Genomic DNA, 25,954 nt, shown 5'->3' with positions numbered 1-25,954 from the left:
ATCAATCTCTCTAAATGAAGCTTTATAAAAATAGAAATTGTTGAGGAAAAAAAACCACAAAAACCCCCAAACATTATCCCTGTGATTTTTTTAGTGAATGCTGCATGCGAATAGCTTGTTGTGTCCTTTTGCTCATGTACTCTTGCATAGACATACAAACAGGATACTCTCTTGAGGTACTTTCAGTTCATGATATTTCCCAGTCCCTGATGAGATACTTCTTTGCAGCAGGATGCTCCTGCACAAAGTTCTACCTGAAGTGGGACAACAAAATCAAATCCCTACATTTCTCCTCACGAATGTAGGTGCTTCAGGAAGATGTAAAGAGGGAGAGTTATACAGAGTGTTCCTCGTGCCTCAAAAGACCCCTATGGCTAGCAAGTTTTATATTATAACAAATGTGTACAGTAGAAAACAGGACATAAAAATATTTCCAGAAAGTGGCTTTAAAACTACTATAAATAGTAAGTTTGGCTAACCTTTCAATCAAGGATTTTGGTGACAGTTAAGTATTCTTAACACCCTCCCTTATTCACAGTAAATTTAGTGTGCTTGTGGCCTAATGAACAGCCCATACACATGGAGAGACCAGTTCAGTGGGATTATATGACAAGAGAAGGATCTGTTAGTCGTGCAAACAAGCCAATTTTGTCTCCTCCAGAAGCTTCTTAGAATCCTTCCTAGTGTTCTGGGTCCCTACATGGCATTCCCTTTCTACCCAACCCATGCCTTCACTTTGTTTTGTACTTTTTTTTTTTTGCCACGTCCTGCAAAAATGACTTAGCCTAAGCCCTGCCCGAGCAATGGTAACAAACAGAAAAAGTCCAAGAAATCAGCAGCACAAAACTCTCAGACTTTTCTAAACTCGGAGAACAAATTTTCCTCTTTTATGCCGTGGCTTCTTTCACCTTCCTTTGTCTTATCATACAATAGGAATAATGTTTGTGTTGTGGGTGAGTGCTTGCAATTGGTGGCTCCACAGTTATTTAACCTCTGCAAAAGCCATACGTATAACACAATCCTTGTGAATATTATACCTTGCCTGTTAAATAGTACTTCATTTCACCTGGCCATGATATAGGGTCTGTGTAAACAATCAGCAGAACCTCCAGCCGTGGTTCTGTTGTGAACACTATCAGTAACGCTTTATATATGTGTGTGTACATATATATATAAATTAACATATATATGTATGTATACAAATCATAGTCCTGTAAATGCCTGCTGCATGCGTGCGCACGCACAGGAGAAATGTTACATTCTATTAATGGTAAGGCATATTATTAGATAGGCAATATTGGCAATTATTTCAGCTTTCTTCTTGATTCGTTGTGTTGCTGTTGATCGCGTGCTGCCCGAGGATCTTTAAGGATGACGGGGACGGGAAGAAGCCACTTGGTGGGTTTATTGCACACGGCGGCAGTAGTAGCCCAAAACTTTGCACTTCTCGCACAGATGCTGGGGATGTTCTTTGCTCTGATCCGAAACATCCAGGCCGTCCGGCTTTTCCAGGGGTCTCTGCAGCGAAGGGAAGGAAATCAGTTAAGATCCAAGGTTTTGTGACTGTTACTCTTTACTACGCACATGAAGCCTACTTTTATGCTTAACTGAGCTTTCACCTAGTCATTACAAATGTACTATATTTCTTTTATGAAGGGATGAAATACTTGTTTCATCTCTGTACTGGTTCAGCATGACCTCAAAACCTCATGTCATAAAGGTGGTGGTAAATTTGTATTCAAATTAGTAAAAGACTGAACTGGGGAATATATTTATAAAACCAGTAACACAGAGGCTGAACTTTTTGAATTAGGACAGCTGCAAAACTATTAATAAAAAAAACCCCCAACACAAGAAACAAAAAACACAACACTTAGCCCTGAACCTGAGTAATAAATTATGCACTTTTTTTATTTAATATTTGTGAAATCACAGGCTTGGAGGCATTTTTGACTAAACAAGGTAATGAAACAGCTTTGGGTTTAGTAGAACGTTGTTCTTTAACTTCCTGGGACACGTAAAGGGTTTCACAACCAGTCTGAAAGTAAAATACCCATGTTAAATATTGCAGCAAGGTTAAGAAAGCTTACAGAGATGTGAGGTAGAACATCATCATGTGCACCATTTGTTTGAAGAAAAAAAAATAAATTCCCTAACCTATAGTTTCTCTGTTTTTGTGAAATGTACCTGAAAGCCAATATAGCACTGCACAGTGCTCTCCTGTGAAGACAGCAGTTCTCTATGGGACTGTGGCAGAGACAGCACATGTTGTGAAATCTCAAAACAAACCATAAGCTTTCTCGTCGTTCTCACAGGGATACTAGACTCTTGCTTACCTCTTCAAAATATGCTTCTTGGAGCAAGAATAGATAAATATAAATACAATTTAAAAACTTATGGCTACTTATCTCTTCACACCTTTCCTACATCCTAAAGACTTCATCTGTAAAATTTTAAAGTACATCTGATAACCTAAATTCTCATTTCTAAGTTCTTCATTCCAGAGCCACCCACCTGAGACCCCTTGTACAGGAAAAAGAGATAATCAAAGCTTTTTTTTGGTTTTGTTTGGTTTGTTTTTTGGCTATGTCACACAAGACCAGCTCACAGTCCAGAGAATGGAAGGGTTTCTCAGCTCTCTGAATAGCTGAAATGAGACAAAATATATTCTATCATGCTGAACAAGGGATGTCTGCAAATTCTCGTATTACTACACTGAACAGCTAACAAAAACAATATATGGGAGTAATTCAGTGGTGATTGCCAATGCTTTGTTACTGATTCAGCGTTCTTACCCATCATATTGCCTGAAGTTTTGTCAGTTCTGGGCCACATATTATATGCTTTTGAGTCTAACTTCATTCAGAATTAAATTGTAAATTGGATTCCCTGTATCAGAGAGTGGATAAGGAAGGCAGGTGGATACTTTATCTCCTCCCAATCATTCAGCCTCCACCTGCAACCCCACTGAGCTTTGAATGCCTTGCTGGAAGTTAGTATGTCAGGATTTGAGGTCAGGACTAGTAAGCCTGTTTCTATCCTTCAACCCAACCACTGGTGCAGACAGTACTTATGCGGCAACACTGATGAATAAGCTCATTTGGTGACTTAAAAACTGCCCTTCTGTCTTTTCTAATACTTATTCTACTAACACCTGCCCACAAATTTTCACCAAGAATTCATCTTACACAAACGCAGTCAAAGATGACGCTCAGGTTCAGGAGTCCCAGGAGTTAATTTATGCTCCTCAATAGAGAATTTGAGAGTTTTGAAATGCTACACTTAAAACAGACTATTTGACTGAGCCCTGATTGCTTCTACATGCTAGCTGTGCTCTGATTAAAGAGAAAAAATACAACAGTTATCATGTTTATTGATATAAGCCAGATTTTTTTTAATACGCAAGGCCTTGGGAATCATTTTTCCTGGAAATAGTGCAAAGGACATTGGGAATGCCTTAAAGTGCCAAGAGGTTTTGGATAGTTTTCAGAAACAATAGCTCTCCGTGGTTTGCTTTCCTCCTGCGTTGATTGAGCTCAGCTTTTTGGCCTGCAAAGCATTTTGATTTCAGAAATGTTATTGTTACCAGCGTGTTACGACACAGAGGCTGGGGAGAGAGGGGTTAGGACTGCAGGAAAGCAGGTTGCCAAGGGCCAGCTGGAAGGAGCGGAGCGGAGCTTGGGCTGTGTTTCTGGTGAGGCAGTGGAGGGCTCAGACTTTGAAACTGGTAGTGTGCTTGTGTGGTTTGTGTCCCAAAACCACTTCAAGTTTTGCATAAAACCAAGCCCCAGCTTATCTCTTTTCATGGGTTTCTTGTAAGGCAAAAAAAGAAAAAGCAACCAAAAAACCTTCAAACACTGAGAAACAACAGACAAATAGCAGCAGGACAAGAACTGTTAATTAATTGTGGAGGATTTTAAAGTAATAACAACCTTACACCCTTGCAACCCTTCTGACACCATGCCAAAAGATAAGATTTTAGCCGGTCAATGACCTTTGTGTCTGTCAAGGTTGGACTTCCTTGGCACAGGTCTAACTTGGAAAATTCTCACCAGCTTTGGTGTGGTGGAAGCAGAGGGGAAGAAGATGCTAGAGCAAGAGGAGTGAGGCAGGGTCAGGCTGCTGCATGCTCTGTATTAGTTTTGGGGATCGCTTGAATTTTGCAGAAGAACCAAATACCTGAGGATGCTGCAAGAGTTCTGTGCTGCTGGTGAGAGTCAGAGAGCATGAAATCTCAGCCATGCACTTAGAGAGGGTGTGGACAAGGGGATAGCCTATTTCACTGAAAAAAAAAATAAAAATTCTTTTCCCTAGAAAGAGGTGAAAGGGAGCTTGTAAAGCAACAAAATATCCTGTTATGTTTTGCTGGGAAAGGTACAGTTTTTTCCACGAGATTGAGAGTTTAAATATAATGCTTCAATTTTCATTGTCTTTTTTTAAAATGCAAGCATTCAGTATCTGGCACTCCATATTTTCAGTAAAAACTACAGAGATAGGCATTCTTACATTCTTCATTTTTGTCTGTCTTTCTTAAATTTTCTCCTAGTAGTTGCTGGATGGAAATAATCTTGTGCAGCTCCACCAGGAGAACATTTGGTGGTAGTGACTAAAGCTGTTGCCTCAGGGGAATGAAGCTGAAATAAATTTAAATTTTTATATATAGCAATCCCTGTCCTGCAAATTAACTTTCGATTGTGAACTATTGCTGTCCCAGTCTACATGTACTGAATGAACTCTGCATCCTCAAAAGTCAGTTAAAAACCCCAAAACCCTCCAAACAAAAAAAGCTCATCCTTAAGTGTGAGGTGTCAGAGCAAATGTGCCCAGAACTCTCCCTGAGGAGAACTGCCTCCATTAAGAAGCAGAATGGAATAATGTGGCTACTTATATTTGTATTTAGAAGATTGATTTTTTAAAAAAAAAAAAAAAATTTTTTTTTTGCTGTAGAATGGAACAATTTGCACCACTGATGGGTAACAGTTCACAATAAATTTCCAGTGTAAGAAAACACTTATAAATCATTTTCTGGACTCATTGCCTCAAGTCTTAATGGAGTAAACAAGATGATTAAATGACAGATTAAATATTTAAATAGGAAAGGATTCCACAGCTAGAGCTGGCAGGATAATTGCTAGGTTAACAGTCTTAAGGAGCAATAGCTACACTTCCCTCAGGATACACATGGTCTCATGCATTTTAAAATTTTTAGCCCAATAAAAAATGATGCACTGGGGAAAAAGGATGAAATGCAATATGCAGTGTGCATTCCTCAACAGCAGACCCTCTGATTTTCTGTTTGCCTGGGGGGAAAGGGGACATTAATGAGGCCCACCGTTGTTGCTGTGGATCCAGGAGGCAGTGATAAGAAGGCTGCAGATCAGGGGTACGGTGCTCAGAGAGAGCAAGCAACCTCTGTCAGCGGCATGCCTCTGGAACAGGCCAGCTAGGAATGAATGACAACATGAGCTAAATGGTGAAAATATCTTTTTAGAGTTCAGAGAAGCAGCAGTATGGGGTAATCTGTATTCCCACTGCCAGAGCATACAAGTATGGGCATGCTGGGGAGGGTCTGTGAAATCTAAAGAGTCGAAAGGTCATAGTTGCAGGCCTGAAACTGTTAAAAAGCTTATTGAGCTTGAATGATCAGACCCATCCCTCCCCATAATGAGAGGTGGCTGTGGATGCACTCGGGTATGGGAATTGTGATGGGACTACAGCTTTGCCTGTGGAAGTAATAGCCTGGATATCATGAAGAATGTATTTACATACCAAATTATTTCCAGTCCAACAGTAAATTCCTGACAGCTGGAAGAAAATAGTGTCCAAGAGGACAAGTCGGTCACCAGATGGCTGGTTCTGCACCAGTGCAACAGCTGTCATCACAAACAACACTGGAGTTAGCCACAAAGTCAGAGAAGAAGCCTTGATAAGAGGCCAGCCAGGAAGCAACCACAGGCACAGATGTTGCCACTATAGCAGGCAGGGAAAGAAAATGAGAATTCAAAGCTTGGCATCTGGGCTGTTAGAGTGCCAAGAATGCTGGTGAATGGCTATAAGGACTGACTCCATAGCTGGACAAGGAGCATAAACAACTACAAAACGCAAATTCCTTGGAAGAATAGGAGATCGGTTTAAGTCCCATCTGAGACGTCTGTTTGTTTAGATTAGCTAAGGTAACTACCCAGGAACAGCCATAGAGCAGCTTTATCAGGGTTCGTTCTTTGGTCTCCTACTCCTCAGTAATGCTTGAGCTCAGTGGGCCTCCAATTTTTGCCCTGTGTCCTGTGAATTCCTGTACGTACCCCAAGGAGGGGTTTACCACTTAAGGGACATGCTGAAAATGCAAAAACGAATACAGTGGCACAATTTAGTCATGAAAACAAAAAAAAAGAAAAGGCATGCAGAACTTTTGGGGATGAGGAGCAGTTTTGCAGCTCAGGTGTGAGAGCCACCTGATTCCCTGCCCTGTGGATGAGTTGGGGGATGAAAGGCAGCAGCCCTGCTATCAGGTTCTTGTGTTACTTCTTGCAATACATGCTTCACCATCTCTCTTAAATGCAGAGATTTAGAGCTGTATTTATAGAGCACTCTGAAGTGTATACACAGCTGTAAAATTGCTGAGAAGACTTTTCCTGCCCCAGAGAGATTAAAAGCTCATTCTCACACATAGGGTATGTGGAGTAAGAGCACAGGGCTGAATTGAGACATTCCTTGTGGGGAATTGGCACGGGATCGTTTCCTGAAGTGAAATGAGCCTCCAGGAACAAGGAGCAGGTGGCAGGGAAGTGTGGCTGCTCTCCTCTCCAGGGACCCACTAACAAAAGGTATGCATAGGAAATCAAGATTTGAGCATAGCTGCACAAGCCATTCACAGACCCAGCATATGTGCTTGATCGCTACCCTAGAGCTATCCAGAGTGGAGATAATTATCTTCTGTACTCTGATATTATTGCCTGAGCTAGCTACATGGGCGTACTCAGGCACAAACCATCCCTTGTCAGACACCGTGGACAAGCCTTACAGGACTGAAAAGTCCATAGACTGAGGAAACCGACTGGGGAAGATGATATACAGAGACAGAGATGAGGACTGGAGAAAAGGGCACATCTGGCAATTGAGAATAAACTCCTAATTCATTGCAATGAATATCAAGCAATCCCGAAATAAGGATTTAATTTTTTTTCTCCTAAATTGGACAAAAGCATTCTAATTTCTAATACTCAGGGTGACATAGTAAGGTTTGATGGCCTGTGTGGCTAGATTTCCTCTACTGCATACACTCTTCAGAGATGAATCTATTTGGTGAGAAACCAGGGGATGACAATAGTTAACAGTGAGAAATAGAAGCAGACAGAGGTAGAGTAGTGAAAACAGAATGTAAAAATCTTTCAACTTGAGACTGTAAATACAAATTTTGGGACAGAGCACTAGTGACTGGCTGCAAGTTATTTACATCTGGAAGCCTAGCTGAAACATATTCTTGTCTTGAAGATCTCAAATAGCTACAATACCTACTGGTGGGACATTAACATACGGGGTAGGTAAGAAGAGCAAAGCTCTTGTGCATCCTAAGCTATTGGGTCCTTAGGGAGTGGTGTGGCAGCAATGATGGGGTCAGCTGTGGAAACCTGCACTGCACATGCTGTGATTATTCCCCAGAAAACACCACGTATCTGGCTCTGAGGCAAATGCAGCTTATGGAGGAACTGTAGACTGCAAGTCTGCCACAGTATGTCTTTAGTACCACTGTGCAGATTAGACTCCCCTACCCCTGCCGCAATGGGCAACTCTGCCCAACGGACAATTTGCCAAACTTCTTTAACAAAAACTGTAAATATTTCCAAGTCTATAATACCCCTTATATAGTGTGGATGGGATAACTCTTAAACAATTTCTTGTGACCCTTTGCACAGTAACATAAATGATGGAAAGGATTTAGAAGAATAAGGTAAATATTTATAAACTTATGTTATAAATCAGTGGTCTTGTTATATCACTCACCCAGAAGACTGTACTGTCATGCATGGGATAAATGACTCTATTGCTCAGCTTGGATCTTGGTGCAGTTGTCTACACAAGCTGTCTAAACAGCGGCAACGAACCAGAGACCTTGGAAGCTTTGAGATCACGTAAGTTAGCAAAAGAAAATCGCTTACCTTTCCTTCTACATATGTATGCTTCCAAAAAGGAAGAGGTCTTTGCTTTTCTTCACTTGTAATATAGTTTCCAGTCACAGTTTTGTCAGGGAAATTAGACTAGTTTATAAAGATTATCTTTTGTCTTCAGATTTGGAATCAGAGTGTCATTAGCCCAGAGAGAAGGGATGGAATTGCATCATCTCAGGTGGCCAATAGAAACAAATATATTCACTGTCTCAGCCAGTGACTGAGCCAAGTCTTGCCCTTACAACTAGATGCATAGGCACTTTGTGTACAAGAGGAGGGAATAGAGTTGATTTGATATTTGTATCTCATCTTCCTTCTTGCTGCAATGAATGTCAATATTTCTCTGTCTTTTTATCATAATAAAGTCACAGTATCCTTCAGAATTATTTTTTTTGCCTGATAACCCTTCCCTCCAACATCTCATGAAATGGTATGAAGTGTTCCTTATGAGCCCATGAAAAGAGGTTTTTATAGGAATTTTGCAAGTGCTTGAGTAACTAATGAGACACCTAAGGCTCCTGATGGAATTTCCTTTGCACCTATTCCAAGTACATGCAAATGATATGTCTATGGTTTGAGCAGTCTCTTGAGTGGGCAGCAGGTAACTTGACCCATGCAGAGTTCTATTTATTACTGTGATTCAGCTAGTATGAACTGCACCTGAGGCAAATCACACCTCCCAAACTCTTAAAGTAATTCTCACCTTTTCCATCCACAAAAAAATTCCGTGGTATTGTGATATCCCCCTCAAATTTTTCCATGGCGGACAAATTTATTTTTATGGGGTTGTCAAAAGTGACTTTCTGCATGAAAGTTCAGCTTTGACAGCCTGTTTGCAACCTGGCTTGTTAGGGAAAGAAGGGGCATGAGCTCATGCAGTTGGTCTGTCTCTTCCACTAAAGACTGCTGAACTGGTTGACTGCTTGTGACCAGTTCTGGTGGTATATGAGCAGAACCTGACAGTTTTCACATTGTGAGCTGAAAATGCAAAAAATTACCTCAAGGGATAGATGCAACTGCAGTCTAGAGGGAGCAGGAAAGAAGGCTGTGTGTACCACATGAGCTATGGCAGATACAAATTTCCTAGCAGAGCTACTACTTGGATTTGACCCTTCCAGCTTAATAAAAGGCTTTCTCCTGAAGTTCTTTGCTTGGACATGACTTGGTATTCTGGAAACCCAGAACCTTCTCTTTAATCAGACATCCTTGTTTTACTGTCATTAACAAAGGAATTCTGTAGGCAGCAGTCATGGTAGTATTGGTCTTTTTTTACCGCTAATCATTATAAATATATAACCCCTTGACCAAATCCAACCTTGCTTCAACATGTGAACACAGTAGTACTTGTAGGAAATAACTCCACTGACACCAGAGGAATGAAACATTAAATTGGTGTAAACATAAGGAGAATCAGAAATAGAAGGCCCGTTACTACTGCTGGACTTGTTTCACTCAGACTATAAAGCCCCATAGTCTGTTTCTTTAATAAAGACAGGTAAAGGTTTTGTTTTGGAGGTATGTTTACTGAAACGTAGGACACCTGAATTTCGCAAATCTGATGACACCAGTCCAGATTTCCAGGACTAAGAACAGCGGCTCATTTGGGAAACATTTTTTTTGTAGCATGTTGTAGTCCATGTCAAGTTCTCTTTAAGTCTTGCCTGCGCTTTACAAAGTTAAGAGCTTTCCTAGTTCCTGTATGCCAGCAGGTCTGCACTTCTCCTACCTGTTTGTGAGGATAAACATTAATGTGGCACTTGATACATTCTTGTCCCATGTTAGCCCAGGAGTTTCCACTCATCCATTTTCTCTTGCATTTGGGACACTTGTATTCACCGAAGCAGCGTTTCTTGCCCTGGTACGGAGTCAGACCTTCTCCTTTTGGACGAGCCTATGAAACAAAGGGAAGAAGCAATGAATGTCCAATAAAGGGCTGTGTGGGAGTAGTAGAGAAGGTTTTTTAATTAGGAAACTTTGGGCAAAAGATACCAGAGGCAGGCCTGAAGGTCATATCCTCTTAATGAACAGTTTGTATGTTGACGTTAGAGTTTACCAGTTTTGAGAGTTACTTCTATAAGAAATATTTAAAAGTTCAAAAAGACTTGTAATACTTGTCACACTGAATATAGTATTAGAAACATGATTGTGCATTTTTTTTTCAATGAATAGTTTTAATATCCATTTCAGTATAAGGTCATCTTTACTGAGTACATATTGCTAGTATTATATATAGCATCTGGAGAAGTAAAGGACTCTATTTCTTAACTACATCCTTTTCTATACCCTGTTAGAACCTTTGATTAAGAAAACTTTTTATAATCCAGCTTTGTATGACCTCTTAACAATTAAATATTGGCAATTCATTAGTATATGGGTATTCTTTACTGTATGGAAGTGCAGAGACTGGGATTGTGTATGAGAGGAAAATGTTTTTGATAGTGAAAATCACTAATTTCATGATTCATTAATGTCATTTGATTTCTTGGTTTTGTACATGGTTTCACCAATTTCTACACTTTTAAGGAAATAAAGGATTCTCAAATGGACTGTTGTGATGTCTAATTGTTAAATGTCTGCTAAAGAAAGCCTTTTTATCTAGGGAAGATAGTAGGGAAGAAAGCAAACACTGCTTGACTTTTTCTAAATGAACACACTAGAATTGTGTGTTGTACTTTTCTGTAGTGTCCGTAAACAACATTCTCTGTTTTTCATGCTTTTCCCTCAGCATATCAATATTCTTTAAAAGATCAGATGCGGTAGCAACCTCTGGTACAAATAAGCAAACATCTATAATAATTTGCTTCAGGACACTCAATCCGACAAACCACTGTAAATATTCTGGCTCATAGCAAAGATAAAGCTGACACTAGGACATATATTTACAGAAGTATTATTCAGAAAAAAAAAAAAGTTCATTGGTATAATGAGAAACATTTGGACTTCCATAACTAAATGACTGCTGGCAAGCACCCAGAGGATACTTCTCTGATCCATGGTGTCCTTTGATAACGATAGGAGATTGTAATTGAATGTAGGGCAGGAAAATGTCAATTTATGGAGACATCCTTATTCTGGACACTTAATTTGGCTCTGACTCTGAGGAATTTGTAGGACAACTCAAGTCAGTGTAAGAAGGAGCCACATACACTCTCCATTTAGAAATTCTCATGGAATTGAATAGGAACCCTGTGTACAGAGAGCTCCCGTGGCTGAAAGACATTCCCCCTCCTCCCAAGGCATCACAGATTGCTTTATTTGCCGTTTCAATTAGGGCTATGTTATTGAACAGAAGACGAGTTATTTTTGATTCTCAGCTTGTCTCACACCCTACTTAAACTCCTCCTGCAGTCAGACCTGGAACTGCAGCTTCATTACCCCTATTAAGAAGCAGTCCTTTCAGAAAATGTGCAGGTCACAGAGTGCATTATTTCCAGAAGTAATAGCACTGACTTTTGGAAACAGAGTGTATTTGAAAAGTTTTGTAAATGTTTACAAACAGAATTTAAACATAGCACTCCCACTGCAATATGTTATGCCAGCCATAAAGAGCACTTGAACACCAGACTCCCACAGCAATATGTGGCGCTAGCCACCATTCACAGGCAGGGAATGCCTTCGGAGATGGCTGCTTTGTGCCAATAACTCTAGGTTTCTCCAGGTCAGGGAGCTGACTTCAGAGATGCCAATGCTCTGAAAAGCTCTACCCTCACAAACACACAGGAGGCCACTGAAGACACTAGTCGGTCAAGTCCTCTGTGTGTACAGCTGGGCATCAGAAACGGAGGCTTTCCAAATTAGAAGCTACTGTTAGAAGCTGGCTTCTCTAACTTGCTCAGTAAATCGGAAGCAGAACCAGGAAAAGAATGTAGGAGCCCTGACTCCGGTGGTAATTTCCTGTTATAATTGCTAGACTAAACTTCTGATTTATTTTAACTTTTCATCTGTCACAGCTACCTCCTCAGTGACTTTAATTAGTTTGCTGGCAAAGCTACAACATTCTCTGTAGGTGTTTCGTTATTCTGCTTTATGGATGTTTATACTGTGCCTTGACAGATATTATCCTTCCCGTATCTTCCAGTTTCCCAAACTGTGCCCCACAGGGAATCTGTATTCTCAAACAAACAAGCTCATTTTCTCTAGTGAGAAACATCATTAAGAAGCACTGACAGCAGCAAAGGCAACTCTCCAACTCCCTCCACCCTTCAGGTCCAAACAAAATAGAAACTTGACAGTATTTGGTGGAAGGCAAAACCTGAGCGAGATACATTAATGGCCTGAGAGATCTGAGGCTGGATTTTTTTTTTTTTTCCCCTTTCTTGTGTCTGTGGCTTCAGCAGCAGCACAGTTGAATTACATAAACATTTCCAAGAAACAGCCTGTTCCTTGAGCAGAAGCAGTCAAGCCCTGCCTGGCAGGGTGCTTGAACACCCGGTCACTCTGTGACAGAGGTGTCTCAGTGCTCATCCAGCTGCTGGGCAAGAACTGCTTTCGTCAAAACTGGTTCTTAACTAAGTGCCAAAAAAAAGATATCAAGAAGGCACATTTTTGTCTTTTGGTATTAACCTAAAGAAGTCAATACCACAAAATGCGACATTTACCTTGTTTAAACCATTAATCTTCCATTCCTTCCCCAATCCAGCTAGATTTAAATGGTGTTTAATAATAAATTTTGGTTGGTGTTTAGGTCCTGCAACTCCCTCACTGAGCATTACATTTTCTTACTCTTTCTGCAGATAGGCATTTATTTGAGTTCTGAATGAACCTGGCAAATTTATGCCCCTAGTCATAATGACGAAATGTTGTGTTGTTATCATGTTAACACACACTGTGCCATTGCCTTTAGGCCTAGGTAGTCTTTGGCCCAGTTTCTATATTCGACTGCAAAAGATTAGTGGAACCTCTTTTACCATGTTTGAAATAATATTCAAACTAGGTTGCAAACTGTAATGTGAACAAGGTTTTTATGTTTTCAGCATTCTTTTTCGTCTGGGGAGTTGACAATTTTATGCTTTAAAGGCTCATTTGACAGGTTTACTTTGTAAAACCAAAGCTCCCAACATTTCTCCTGCTATGTGACTCTATGGCTCTCCAATCTTCTTTCAGACATTTCTAAGATGATTTTTTTTTTTTTAAGGCAACCAGGATAGGTAGGCTTTTGGGGATGATAAAAACCAGATTTTTCTAGAAGGACCAGAAACTAGCTATTAATTGAAGTATGCCTCAACGTCCAGACCTAAGCCTATACATTGTTTATTTTTTGTAGTGCTTTGACTTTGGGCATCAGTGGGGGATTTTGCACCCTCCTCAAGGTGCCCCTCGGGTAACCCAGAGCTCCCTCTTTTCTCGCAGCCCTTGGGCACAAACTGAGGCCAGTCTTGGGCTGGTGGTCTTAGTGCTGGGGCTGAAGAGCACTGCCTCTGGCCTTGAAATTGGGAAGCAGCACAGGTTCTGCAAAAGCCCTTGCCAGGAGTTAGCCAAACGAAAGGACCTTGTCCTCTGAGTCATGGAATGGTGATACATCACCTCAGTCTTCCAGACAAATGTGAAGAGAAATGAAATCATCTTTGCAGGTTTACCTAGCCAGCATGCATGTTTGCCTTAGCTAAATCTAACACATGTACAAAGCTCTTTTTTTTTTTTAATGTGGCAGAGCAATGAAAATTACATAGATATTCCATCCTTCGCTGACACCCAGCTGCCTCTATTTTTCATCTTTCTTTCTTCAGCCAAAACCACAAATTGGCCACTATAAGATTTTAGAAGTGTTTAAGTTGAGCTTTTCTGCTGGTAACTGCCCAGCCAAGAGCTCTCTCAACCTTTCGGATTGTGCATCCCATGGAGGAATCTGCCAAATCACTTGGCAGTGACAGACATAATAAAGGAGACTCTGTTTTTCCTAGACGGTTCTCTCAAAGTATCAGTTCGCAGAGTCAGCAAAATCAAAACAAACTCCCCGCTATGCCCTGCTTAAAATTAAATTCGTTCTAAATAGCAAGGGGCAAAGACTTCCCTCAGAGAGAAATGCAGAGGAACAATTTAGTTAACACTCTTCCCCTCATCTTCCTCTGAGTCTGTGTTACACAGCTGAAAGTTGCACAGCACGGAGGGAAGATCAAGTTAGTGTGACACATGCAGGTGGATAGTCTTCCCAGAAGAATTCTGTGAGGGTCTGCTTATAAGGATGCTTCATGAAGTAAGGCAGAAAAGCAATGCTAGCATACAACAGCTTCTGGCTCCCAAGCGGTTTGCTGGAGTGGAGGGCCAGAGTTGTGTTTTGAAATGTGAGCCCTCCTACACTCTCAATTTTAAGGCAGCACAACTAGAAGATGGTGTTAAAAACACCTAGTACTCTTATGTTGCACTGCTGTGTGTGCATAGTTTTGAGAAAGATGGAATTATGATGATAAAGTAAACCCAAAATATTCAATTAGAAAAGGAAAAAGAAAGTATTAGAACTAATTTGGCGTACTGGATGTCTGGGCATTTTAGTCCTGACTGCAGCGAACTGTAGTGTGTTGGGAAATTCACTGAAGTCCTCTGACTTTTCTGAGCTAGGGAATGAGGACAAACTTGCGTGCTTATGCCAAAATGGCACGTAAAAGGGAATCCTTAGATTGGTCAACTTTTTTCTTTGTCCTTCCTGACTTTTTATGTATTTAAATCTCAGTATCAGCAGAATGTGAAGACAGATAGAGAGGTTACATGTTTAGGAAATAAATTCTAATATAGCTCGTCTATTTTCCTTTGCTGCAGGTAGTCCATGTTGCTGATGTATGATACTGGAGACTTCCTACGTATTTAAAAGAACTGTCGCCACACCTTTAGTTAGTATAGGTAATATAGGAAAAGTATCTAGGGGATACATAAAACAAATTAATGCTTCAGGCTTCTTGTCTGTAGTAAAATTTGTGCATTAGTGGTATGATGAGAGCTCCCACCTGACATGGAAGTTAAAGGGGGATAACATCAGAAAGCAGACTCTTCACTACAGCATTACTGTTTAAATCAAGATTGATTTACTGAACAATAGATATTATGGGATTTTGAGATGTATGGGTTATTCCAGACTAAGGATTTATAACAAATAAAACTATTTCTGAGCAACACATGGCTGAAAAAGACAACTTGAAAACTTGTTTGTGTAGCTTAACGGAGGAGAACAGTATATGTTTTATGTGACCGGGATTTTCTCAGGGGTCTTGCCTCTCACAAGGTCTTAGGGCTACTTCACCATCTGACTGGGGAATCTACTGTCTGGCTTTTATTGTCAACTGGAAGCACAGAATCGTAGAACGGTTTGGCTTGGAAGGAACCTTAAAGATCATCTAGTTCCAGCCCCCCTGACATGGGCTGAGACACCTTCCACCACTGTTCATAGAAACAGGCTTGTTCTTCTTAGGAGTTCAAGCTCTTCAGCTATTACTGATCTGAAACCTTCTATCACACTTGTACCACTTCTGCTTTTAAAACTTGATCAAGGTAGGAGGCGGCTTAGTACTGAGGTCCCAAACAGCATAACAGCATATTATGGTCAAGCATCTGAAGTTGATAGGATTTCTTCTCTAGGGCAGGAGCCTTCCTGCTCTCTATCAGTGCATTGGGCTGGGGAAAAGGGGACAGTGAGTTGCTGAAGCTGCTGCCTGTCCCCCCAGAGAAACTTAAAACTAGAAGCATGTAAGACTGCTTAGGCTTTCCACGTGCCTGCTGCTCCAGTGATCACCATGTACTTGCTATCAGTATATTCTCCCACCTTATGTCAATGACAATTTCATAGTCAAGTGTACAGAGAAGTTTGCTCCTACAACAAATTTCTCTTTCCTTTATTTCATCTTCATACATGTACCTCTACTGAGCACAAATATAGTCCTCTACTTTCTTGACCCTCCTTTCCGTGCATTTCTAGCAGGGTGGTGGTCAGAATGGGACAATTCTTCAGGAGCAGAGCATTAAACAAAACTTGCAAGTTTGTGTAGTGCGTAATCCAAAATAACATTTGAACAAATACCCTCTTTCTGCTGTAATAAATATTTTCATTCTCCAAGTCTCATTCTTTGGGAAACATTTAAAAGTATATCAATGAAGCTGTGCCAATGAACTTTTACAGGTAAATTCTGAAATGGTGGAAGACCAATTTTATGTTTGTCATTTTAATATAGGAATATGTACCTCTTGGTTGTCAACATATTGTGTGTTAACTGCGATTTTGATCTTGTTTCCACAATGGTAAACCAAGAGTAAGATTTGGCAGTATTTGCTACTAATAACACGCATATGGTTTCTGATGCTGATTAAAGCAATAGGCATGGTTATCATGGACATGCTGATCAAAGTCTAGAAATCCAAGACGCTGGCTTGGCAAACATTCTACCATTTAAATCAAAATCTGGTTTTGCAGATTTTTCAGAATCCTGGCCATGCTTTTGGGAATAAAGACTACAAAATACCTAGCTGAGCTGATCATTAGAAGCACCCTCAGGCCAAAGATATATAATACTCCTTTCTATGCTAAGTCAGTTTGAAGCCCCATGTTTGCAGAATTGCCAAATATTAGTTAGTCTCTGATGTGTCAATTACTGAACACTGAAACCTCTGAGAAGTCAGTAGTGTGGGTTTTCTTATTTGTGAATCCCAGTCATCACTCCACAGCTATTACAGAGATAGAAAAAGTGTAAAAGCTGAGTACCATACAGTCTGAGAAAACAACTGTATGAATTATAGTATGCTGTTTCGTTGGCCTCTGTCTTAATAAAAAAAAAAAAAAGAAAATATATTGACACAAGCAAGTAGTGTAACAGAAAAATATTTGGGGAGAATGGTAATGTGGTGAAAAGGACTGATGCTGGACCTGGATTGAGTACGTAGCCCTAATAGATTTCCTGTCTGATCTTGGTCAGGCCATGCAATCAGACTGTACTCCTCATTTGTAGTGGGGAGAGCTTTTTTCTTTTTTTGTGCTTCCCTGCCATTTCTGTGCTTCCTGTGGCACTGTATAAAATATGTTCTGTTGCCGTAGGACCTTGAAAACAATGAAATTACTTGAGCATATAAATAGCTGCCTAATGAATCTTCTTCTGAAAGTATTGCATAACTCAGCCTAACCCACAACCTAAAATTTCAAGAACAGGGAAAGAATACGTCTCTGGTCCTTACGCATGTGAAGATAACTGTCAAAATGTGAACCAACTGTTAACTTGCACAACGAAGCAAACACACTGAAAAAAAATTCTCTGGGAATTGTGTAGTGAAAACTGTTTTCAATGTAGTGTTTAATGCAACATGAAGTAAAAAAAACAGAGTGGGGCTACAAAATGGGGATGAGTAGTGCCTGAATGAACCTGAGTCTTTACTGTATAATTTAAGTATTGTATGTCATACAGAAAATAGGGATTTGCATATCAAATTAGGCATGTGGAAGAGTTAAAATTACACTTGCCTGCTGGGATGCAGTCAGGCACTTCTTTTCAGTGATACGAGATCATATCCTTCCAAACAGCTTGAGATAAAAGGAAGTGGTTGAAATCTTTCTTTCCCCTTCTCTGATACAAAATTGGCCATGCTGAATTAATTACAAAGGAACTAGGAATGTATTCATTTTAATAGTTTCCTGATGTGTGGACTTTTTGTCCCTCTTCACCCATCACTTGAAAACATACAATGGCAATACCCTCCTTCTCCTTCCCTCTCCCTTCTCTGGTAGCTTACTATATTAAATACGTTGGCATTTTTTTCAGTAGCTAGAATCAGAGTTTTGAAGCAATGAGGGTCACACACTTGTTATAATCAGGCATTGCCTCTTCCAAGCTGAGGTCAAAACTCATATTTTTGGACCTGTTTAACTGGTCCACCTCAGATGTCCTCATGTGGGTTTGGGATTTCTCCAAGGGCTAATGTGGCACAGCTGGGGCACTGCTCTAGTGATGAACTGACAGGTCTAAAGATGATGATCCTTTGTCCTTTAAAAAGCAGTGCAGTAGCTCTTGCCTCCACATATGTCATGGAACCCTTCTAGAAGTAAAACAGAGAGAAAAGCAGATAGATGTCACTGGAGGTCATTCCATCCAAATCTGAGTGGCAGGTGTTTTTTAAAGCCCTATTCAAAATGTGGGATATTGCCTTCTGCTTCATTGCTGTTCTGAGATGTGCTTAGGCAAAGTCTCCACCTAAAGAGAGGATTGGGACTGAATTATGATATTGAGATGCAGCTGCAGATCTTCGGTAGATGATGTGATGATATTTCTTTCCTTATTAAGTGTCCAGATAAAGAAACTGCATGAGAAGACTTTGTCCAGACTAGATTGGGTGAGATACTATTTTGTCAAAGCAAATTTTCAAAGGAGGATTTGGATGAGGGAATTGTCCAATTTGTGCAGTGACCATAGAGCTTGTGTTGTTTTTTGGTTTATGTTTCAGCTGAGAATCTGAGCCCTTTTTCCCCTCAAACTACATGCAGAATGGTAGTGCTGTCCCTACTATTTGAACTGTTTGTGAAAGCTGCATGGGAACTTTAACTGCAGACGTAGCAATCTGTAAAACATTTAGTACTTGCTCTTCATGAACTACTGCATCTCAATCTTATACTGAGCGAATTTACAAAGGAGAGTAAAGAAGGGGCCTGTATTAAATAGCAGGTGCTGATGGGAGCTAGCTTCTTCTGCTGCTCAGGAGGCTTCATAAAATCCTACTGTATGACTATCTGAATCTTTTGATGCCTTTATCCTTTTGTAAATCTGGACCTGTTGTGGCTTTCCTCTGTGTCAGGTATCAGCTGGGCTATACTTGCTGAAAGTATTTTGAGAAGGACTTTAATACCCCAGTGATCTTGAGAAAAAACTTCAACTCGGGAATCTGCTACTTTTGCTTGTTCACTAGAAACAACATTCTACTGATGTTCAAGAATGTCAGGAGAAAACACTGCTTTATGCTAAGGTACTTCTTCCTCTGAGGCAGAGTGGTTTGTAGGACTCAGATGATGTTAATGAGGCAATTACAATAAATAATGGTTTTATTTCAATTAGAAGCTTTGACATCATTCACGTATCTAAAAAGAACATAGATTTATTTGCCTAGTCTCCAAATGAAGGTACCTCAACCCAAAGCACTATCTGCTTTTCTTCTATCCTAACAATTGGTAGCCCACAGCAAGGTTAACCTGATATATGACCTGGTATTAAAATATCCTTAATTAAGAAAGACACTTTTAAGAAACATGTCAAGTTCCTATGCAGTTTTCTGAATAGTCTCTGTCCTAGGCTCTGATAGTGGACAAAGGATGAGCGCTTTGCTCTCTGCAGGCTGGGCAAGAGGGCATGCAGGTCAAGATAATGCACTGGGAAGTGGAGAATATATGGGGTAGGGAGGGGGAGGTGTTGGCAAAGCAGAGACTCTTTTAATTCCTTCAATGCAAGTGCGCAATGCAGTATGAAATACACCTTTAGCAGTGTCACCACTCAGGAAATGACTTGTTTTGCTCTGATCTGACTTTCTGCTGCTTGTTGCACCCACTGGACTGACACACTCTTCTCTTGTTCTCTTTGTATCTGTGTGAATCATAATAACTTTTAGCCTGAACTAGAAATGCTTTTGCTCTTGTAAAGGCTTTATCTCTTCAAAACAACTCTTGGAAAGCAAAGCAAATATTAAGATGATAAGGACGAGTTTCAGGGGAAAGGATGTTTCTACAAGAACTCAGCCTTCTTCCTTCCTTCTGCTCTGAAAGGGACAGGATCTCTTTCAACTACCCACTAAATTCGTAAGGATTCAAGACCCAGTTCATGGCATACCCTGCACACTGCATAGGAGTAGGTGTAACTACAGTGAGAAAAATACAACAGAAGAGTGTGCATGTCATGAGAAGAACCTGATCATGTGATTAAGGCACTGGGCAGGGCCTGGGCTTCAGTTCTGCCTTGACTAGAGCCTTTTCCTGTGGCTTTGTGGACAAGTTATTTGATCTCTCTGTGCTTTGATTTTTCATCTGGAGTACGGGCAGTACTAGTGAATGTACCTCACATTCTGGAAGTATAATTAATGTTTATTTCTACAAAAGTGAGCAGTATGCATGAATCTTGAGTTATACAATTCTCAGATAAGGGTTTTGAACAAGGACTGTTATAGACCTGTCACTGGTGACCTCAACCTCACCTTTTGAGCCAAGTTTTTTTAAAAGGCTCTGCTTAACAGATGTTTTCTCTCTGGTGCATTTTATGTTTTCCCGACAACCTGGCTGGTTAAAGTAGTCAGAAATATAATTTTCCGATAACCACTTGTGACATCTCCACTGAAACATCATTAAAAAACTAAACAAAAAACACATGGCAGAAGGTAAGGCAAGTACATGCACAGCTGTTTTAAGGGTTTCCAGCTAGGAAATGCTTTATGCAAAAGCAGCAGCATGGACACTTTAGAAATCTCCCCATTGTAACAAAAACAGCACAAAGACTGCTCGCCACCCCTCTAATCTCCCCATCCCAAAGCAGCACAGTGGTGGAGGCTCCCGGGACACCAGCATACAGAGCAGGCTGTGGCTTGTCCTCCTCCAAGATGAAATACCACAGCAAGAGTGTCATTGCTTCTAGCTGGAATGGGCCCTTTGCTTGAACTATTAAGAAAGAGAGGAAAGGAAATAAAGACCAGATGAGCAACCACCCTCCCTTTCTCCACTTCAGCCTCCTTCCCTCCACCTTCCCCCCACCACGCTGTCTCCAAGATGACATACAAAAACACCGATTGAGTCAGTCAGCCTGCTTTAAATTACAGCATTCTTTTTGAGCCTGGAAAAAGACATGCTATGCGTAGCCCAAAAATGAAACATGACTTCAGCTGCTGCTATCTAAACCTGCATAAATGTTTATTATGTTTAATAATGTGAGAGGGACTTTTCCTTCTGGTGTTCTCTCTTCTAGAAATATTCTGCCAGGATACACATGAATGTAATGCATAGAAGAAAGTTCCAAAGCAGTCATGTGTAAGTCCATCTACCTCAAGAACTGTGAGGTGGTTCGTGGGCATGACATCCCTTGAGAGCTCCTCACTTGCTCTGTACCCCCGTGCCATGTGCAGGTGCCTGGGAGGAAATCCTTGCTAGAGTTTTTTTTCGACTGTAGGCCCAGTCTCTCTATTATGAAAGAGCAGCTTTTTAACATCTTAATTGAAGTGCATCAAAAATGTCACTGTTTTAAGCATAATCATTGTTTTGCAGTGAAAATTTATAGATATATGCACCTATATTTTAGATGACCTAAAGACAACCATCTTCTAGTGTGAAGTTTGTCACAATACAGTATGAATCCACACCTTTAATCTCTTTCATCCTTTCCTCCCTTCTCAGTCCATCCTCTTCCTAAAGTTGTATTTGCATTTTCCATTGTGCTCACTCACTTTTTTTTCTTTTTCCACTGTATGCAAAGCTAGCTTGAAAAATCACTTGTGTCATGCTACCAAAACAGAATCAGTAGTTGCCAAACTTCATTAGCCATTCTGCGTCATTCATGACTGATGTTTGTAGTATTACAGGAACTTTGACCATTTTACCAATGAAAAAATTTTCCTTATGAAAAGGAACTGAGGAGAAGTGGTTCCCTCTGTAATATTTTTCTCGATCACATGCAGAAATATGTAGTGCCTTGAATATGGGGAAGAATGGAGTTCAATGAATATGTACTGAATGAGAACACTAGTATGTGTTGGGTGGACTTTTCACATCAGGATTCTGAAAGAAGTGGCATCTAGGAGGTGACCGATGTCCAGTAAAATGTGTAGCCTTTTCAGTGATTCAGATTCTGCCAAAAAGTTAGTTAGCTGACTCTTTATCTCTTCATTACTAATTATTTTGTTCTTCTAATCTGTCACAAAACAAATCAGGAGAAGGACTGTGATCTGAAACTTTTTGGGAAACAGAAAGGTCATAGGTTGAATCAGGATATGAATGTTGTATGTTTTGGTCCATAACTTTGGCTTTTGATAGAAATAAAATCCGTTACGAGTTGAAATAGGAAACTGATGTCTGACTCATCTGCCTCTTTGGCTCTATGTAGAGTAAGAAATTAAGTCTTTTGGACACCTATGTTTTAGGCTTGTTCTGTACAGCTGCATAGCAGAAACTTTGAGATTAAGACAATCATTGCTGCTAAAAACTGAATAGAAACTGTTTTGACCAGAATGTAGCCAGAAAAGTGAAACAAAATGATAGCTGTCTAAAGTGAGTTGTAATCATTTCCTTTAGTGCAAGTAGATACTTATATTCCATTTTTTTCATTACATCTTTGTCTATTCTTTCTTTTAACAGCAAAAACTATTCAAAGGTTTGCAGTCTTCATAACATGTTTGTACAGCAGTACCAGACAGTGTTTCCTATATTTAAGCACTTTATTGTCAAAGACACTTGTGCACAGCATTTCCTTATCATGGATACCTAAAATGTTACTTCCTGAAAGTCACCACTTCCCTGCCTGTGTACAGAGAAGTAGCTGTCACTGGAGAACTTAGAGTCCTCTGCTTTTATTTTTTCCCTACAACCTGGTTAGTTAAAGTAGTCAGAAATGTAATTTTCCGATAACCACTTGTGACATCTCCACTGAAACACCATTAAAATGTTACTTCCCGAAAGTCACCACTTCCCTGCCTGTATACAGAGAAGTAGCTGAGACTCTCTGGACTCTCAGACATGCTCAGAGCAGTCCAGTGGACTGCTCTGAGCATATGATGTTGGCAGTACCCCAGGTCTGCTTCTAGTGGCTGACCCAAAATGGGAGAGTAGTCAGAGAGGCCAACTGGTAGTTCCATATGCTTTGGCATACACCGACTCTATACAACATCAGGAGATGGACTGAGAGATGAACAGGCCTTAGAGCAAGTAATTTTTCTTCTCAAAGGAAGAATTTTTTTGCAAGAAAAGTAAGAGGCCAAGACCAGCACTAAGTTAGGCATATCTTTTACTAGAGAAGAACATGCTGCACCAGAAAGCACATATGAAGTAAAGCTATGGTGTTCAGCTACTTGTACATGTTCTAGGGGCATGTTGTTCCTAAGGTGCTAGTTATATTTTAGAGATCATACTCATCACCCTGTTCAAAATACCCGATTGCACTTTTGTCCTAGCAGTTTCAATACCCACAGGCAAATAAAGTGAAAAGCTCATTACCAAACAATAGAAAGGATGAATACATGTTCTAATGGAAACCTCATGAGAGCAGAGGATCCACCAAGGGGCTGTAGGGCACAGAAGGCATGACAAGGGTTTGTGTTGTGTTCAGTACTCTTCATGGGAACATGTTTGTGACCAAGGCCATATTCAGCTTTTCTGAAGTCTAAGAGAGTCTTCTTGACACAAACAGTGAACAGGTCACTGCTAAATGCTGTTGCTAGATGCTGTCTCTCTGTCACTTGCTCAAGGCTAAGAAACTATTCTTTTGAAAGGATATTGTGCAAGAAGCATCTCATATAAAATGCTTGCCATAGAGTTTGCAGGAGAAGATGATTGGAGAGGTGGGAAGAAGATTTGGCAGAGGGAGGCATGCAGTCCTTTATCGCTTTTGCTACTGTTTCCTCTTTGCTCTTTCACTCCGAAGCTGTTTCCAACAAGAGATGCTAGTCTAAGGATAGATTCATGACTGTTCTGCTAGCAGAGATACAGCAGGAGTGACTTTGCTTGGAGAGGAAGGAAAAATGGCAAACCACTGAGAAAACCTTATCAGGAGTTCTTGATTGTGTTTTTCATACTAAGGTACTCCTCTCTGTTGCATGAGAGTATTTCAGCAGTGTTACTGATTTCAGAAAGAATGACAAAATCAATATAGAATGATAAAAGAGATGGTGAACAGGAACAAGCGTATCCCACCTGACTTACTATAAGGTCTCTGAGTCTGATGGTGTTATTTTCCCAAATCGAGGAGTACTGTCAAAGCTGTGCTGTTCTGGTAAGCCATGGATTCAAACTCTTGTGTGGAGGTTGGCACAGCAGCAAACGTCTTCTAGCCCCTTGATTTACTTTTTTTCCACGTTAGCTTTATCCGCCCTGCATTTCAGGGGGATGTGCAGTTCAGTGTGTGCCTGGTGAGAGGCTCATTATCCTCTGCAGGCTCAACACAAACCCTTGATTTTTGAAAGGCGACAAAAGAGGCGGCTGGCCCCGTTTTCCGGTCTCCCTGGCCGAGCCAGCGCGGCAGGCTCCTTGGCCCCAGCGCAGCTGCCTCTTTGTGCGCTGGGCATAATGAGGAGGGCTCGGGAGGAAGCCGACACAGGTGTGCCACAGGGCCGGGGACTTGGCCGGGGCCACTGCCTCGGGTGTGCGCGCACGTCCCGCCACACACAGGTCTTGTGTTTGGTCTTGGCTGCGGCCTTCAAGGGCCTCCTTGTCGCGGCACAAACAACAGCGTTGCGCAGCCTCCCTCGTGCGCTGCCTCCCGGCTGGAATAATCCCCTTTCTCAGCCCTAATGCCACAGCAGAAATGTCATCCTTATTCTGTAACGCTGGCATTTGTCAGCTCGGTGGGAACAAAGAGAGCATTCATTGAGCAGGAGACAGGCAGAGGAAAAGCCCTTTGAAGGGACAGAAAATGTTCTGTCAGACTTTGAACTCCACCGGAGCTGCTGTTTGTCTTCAGGACTGACCGGGCTGGAGACAGAGGGCTGCCTTGCGTCGATCACGTCTTCAGTTGGGGTCGCAGGGTAAATTCAGGTTTATTATTTAGGACTGCTGAGTAACAACAAACGGCCTTCTTTTGGGGGCAGCCTCATCTCAAATAATTGTAGAGCTCTACTGCTCGGCTGGGTTCACTCTTGCTTGGCAAAATTAAACCTATAATAAATTGATTTATCTTTGTGCTTACTTTACACACAGATGCAGTTATTCTAATTCCAGAGACTTGTATGTCCTGTCCAACACTTAGCAGTGCAAGACCCTTGGCAGCAGTGAGTGGCAGCTTGAGTTCTACCAAAGGTACCAGTGAGAGGCAGCAAGAAAAAGCAGGGGAGGCCTGCTCCTCCTTGCACATCTGATTAAGTCCTGCAAAATGCTGAGGGACAGCAGATGTTCCCACTGGTGACAAATATGTCAACAACCTGTGGAAGAGATCAAGCGCTTCTGACAGTTTGCTCAATGAGTCAGCAGACTCTTCCTCACAAACACCATTGGCTCCTCTTGCCCTTGCTGATGAATTAAAGTAGATGGCTCAGGATAGCACCATATAAACAACTTTACTGAAAACAGATTCACTGTTTTTCTAAATATCATGTTACCTACTAGCTGAGCACAAGCACTGAGCTTGCTTACAAATATCTCTACTTGGAGAGATGTGCAGAGATGGTTAACCATGGAGTATCTGTGTTATGCTGTGTTGGGCCATTAATAACACACCCTAGGCTACTTCCCACTTACTCCTACTCCAGAGCACTCACCAAATTATACAGATTATGTTTGCTGGTATGGAAAAGCAGCTACTGTTGGGGTAGGGAGCAGTAGCAGCCTGTGCTCTGCCTTTTTCTAATTCTTTATAGTAATAAATCTTTAGCAGGGGTAGGCTCAGCATATATGGTCTTCAGGAAGAGAAGCTCTTTCTAATAGCTATCAGATGAAAGTTGTGTTAATGACGATGGGATTTGAATCAGTTTTGAGGAGCTGGAACAATTATATCATAATAAATAATTACTATAAATGTAAGATTAATAGTAGCAATAAGGAAAGTATATAGAAAGATAAGAATGTGTTCATTAGGCATATAATGTCCATGCATAAATGAAAACAGAAGAATATGTTATATAAATTCAGCATAAGGTATACGTTTCATCTGGCA

General features: G+C 40.8%; 1 protein-coding gene across 1 annotated transcript in view; it reads right to left on the bottom strand.

The window, feature by feature from the left end:
• Positions 1–883: 883 nt before the first annotated feature.
• Positions 884–25,954, bottom strand: part of ZCCHC24 (zinc finger, CCHC domain containing 24) — a 96,802-nt gene continuing 71,731 nt past the window's right edge. Inside the window, exons 3-4 of the mRNA XM_009867151.1 lie at positions 9,892–10,056; positions 884–1,518 (exon numbers count right to left, since the gene is read on the bottom strand). Coding sequence (XP_009865453.1) covers positions 1,405–1,518; positions 9,892–10,056 — 279 coding nt within the window. The 3' untranslated portion in view covers positions 884–1,404. The remainder of the gene's footprint in view (positions 1,519–9,891; positions 10,057–25,954) is intronic.

This window comes from Apaloderma vittatum, unplaced genomic scaffold, assembly GCF_000703405.1.
Source record: "Apaloderma vittatum isolate BGI_N311 unplaced genomic scaffold, ASM70340v1 scaffold21610, whole genome shotgun sequence".
Taxonomy (NCBI): domain Eukaryota; kingdom Metazoa; phylum Chordata; class Aves; order Trogoniformes; family Trogonidae; genus Apaloderma; species Apaloderma vittatum.
This window is presented reverse-complemented; position numbering and strand designations above follow the sequence as displayed.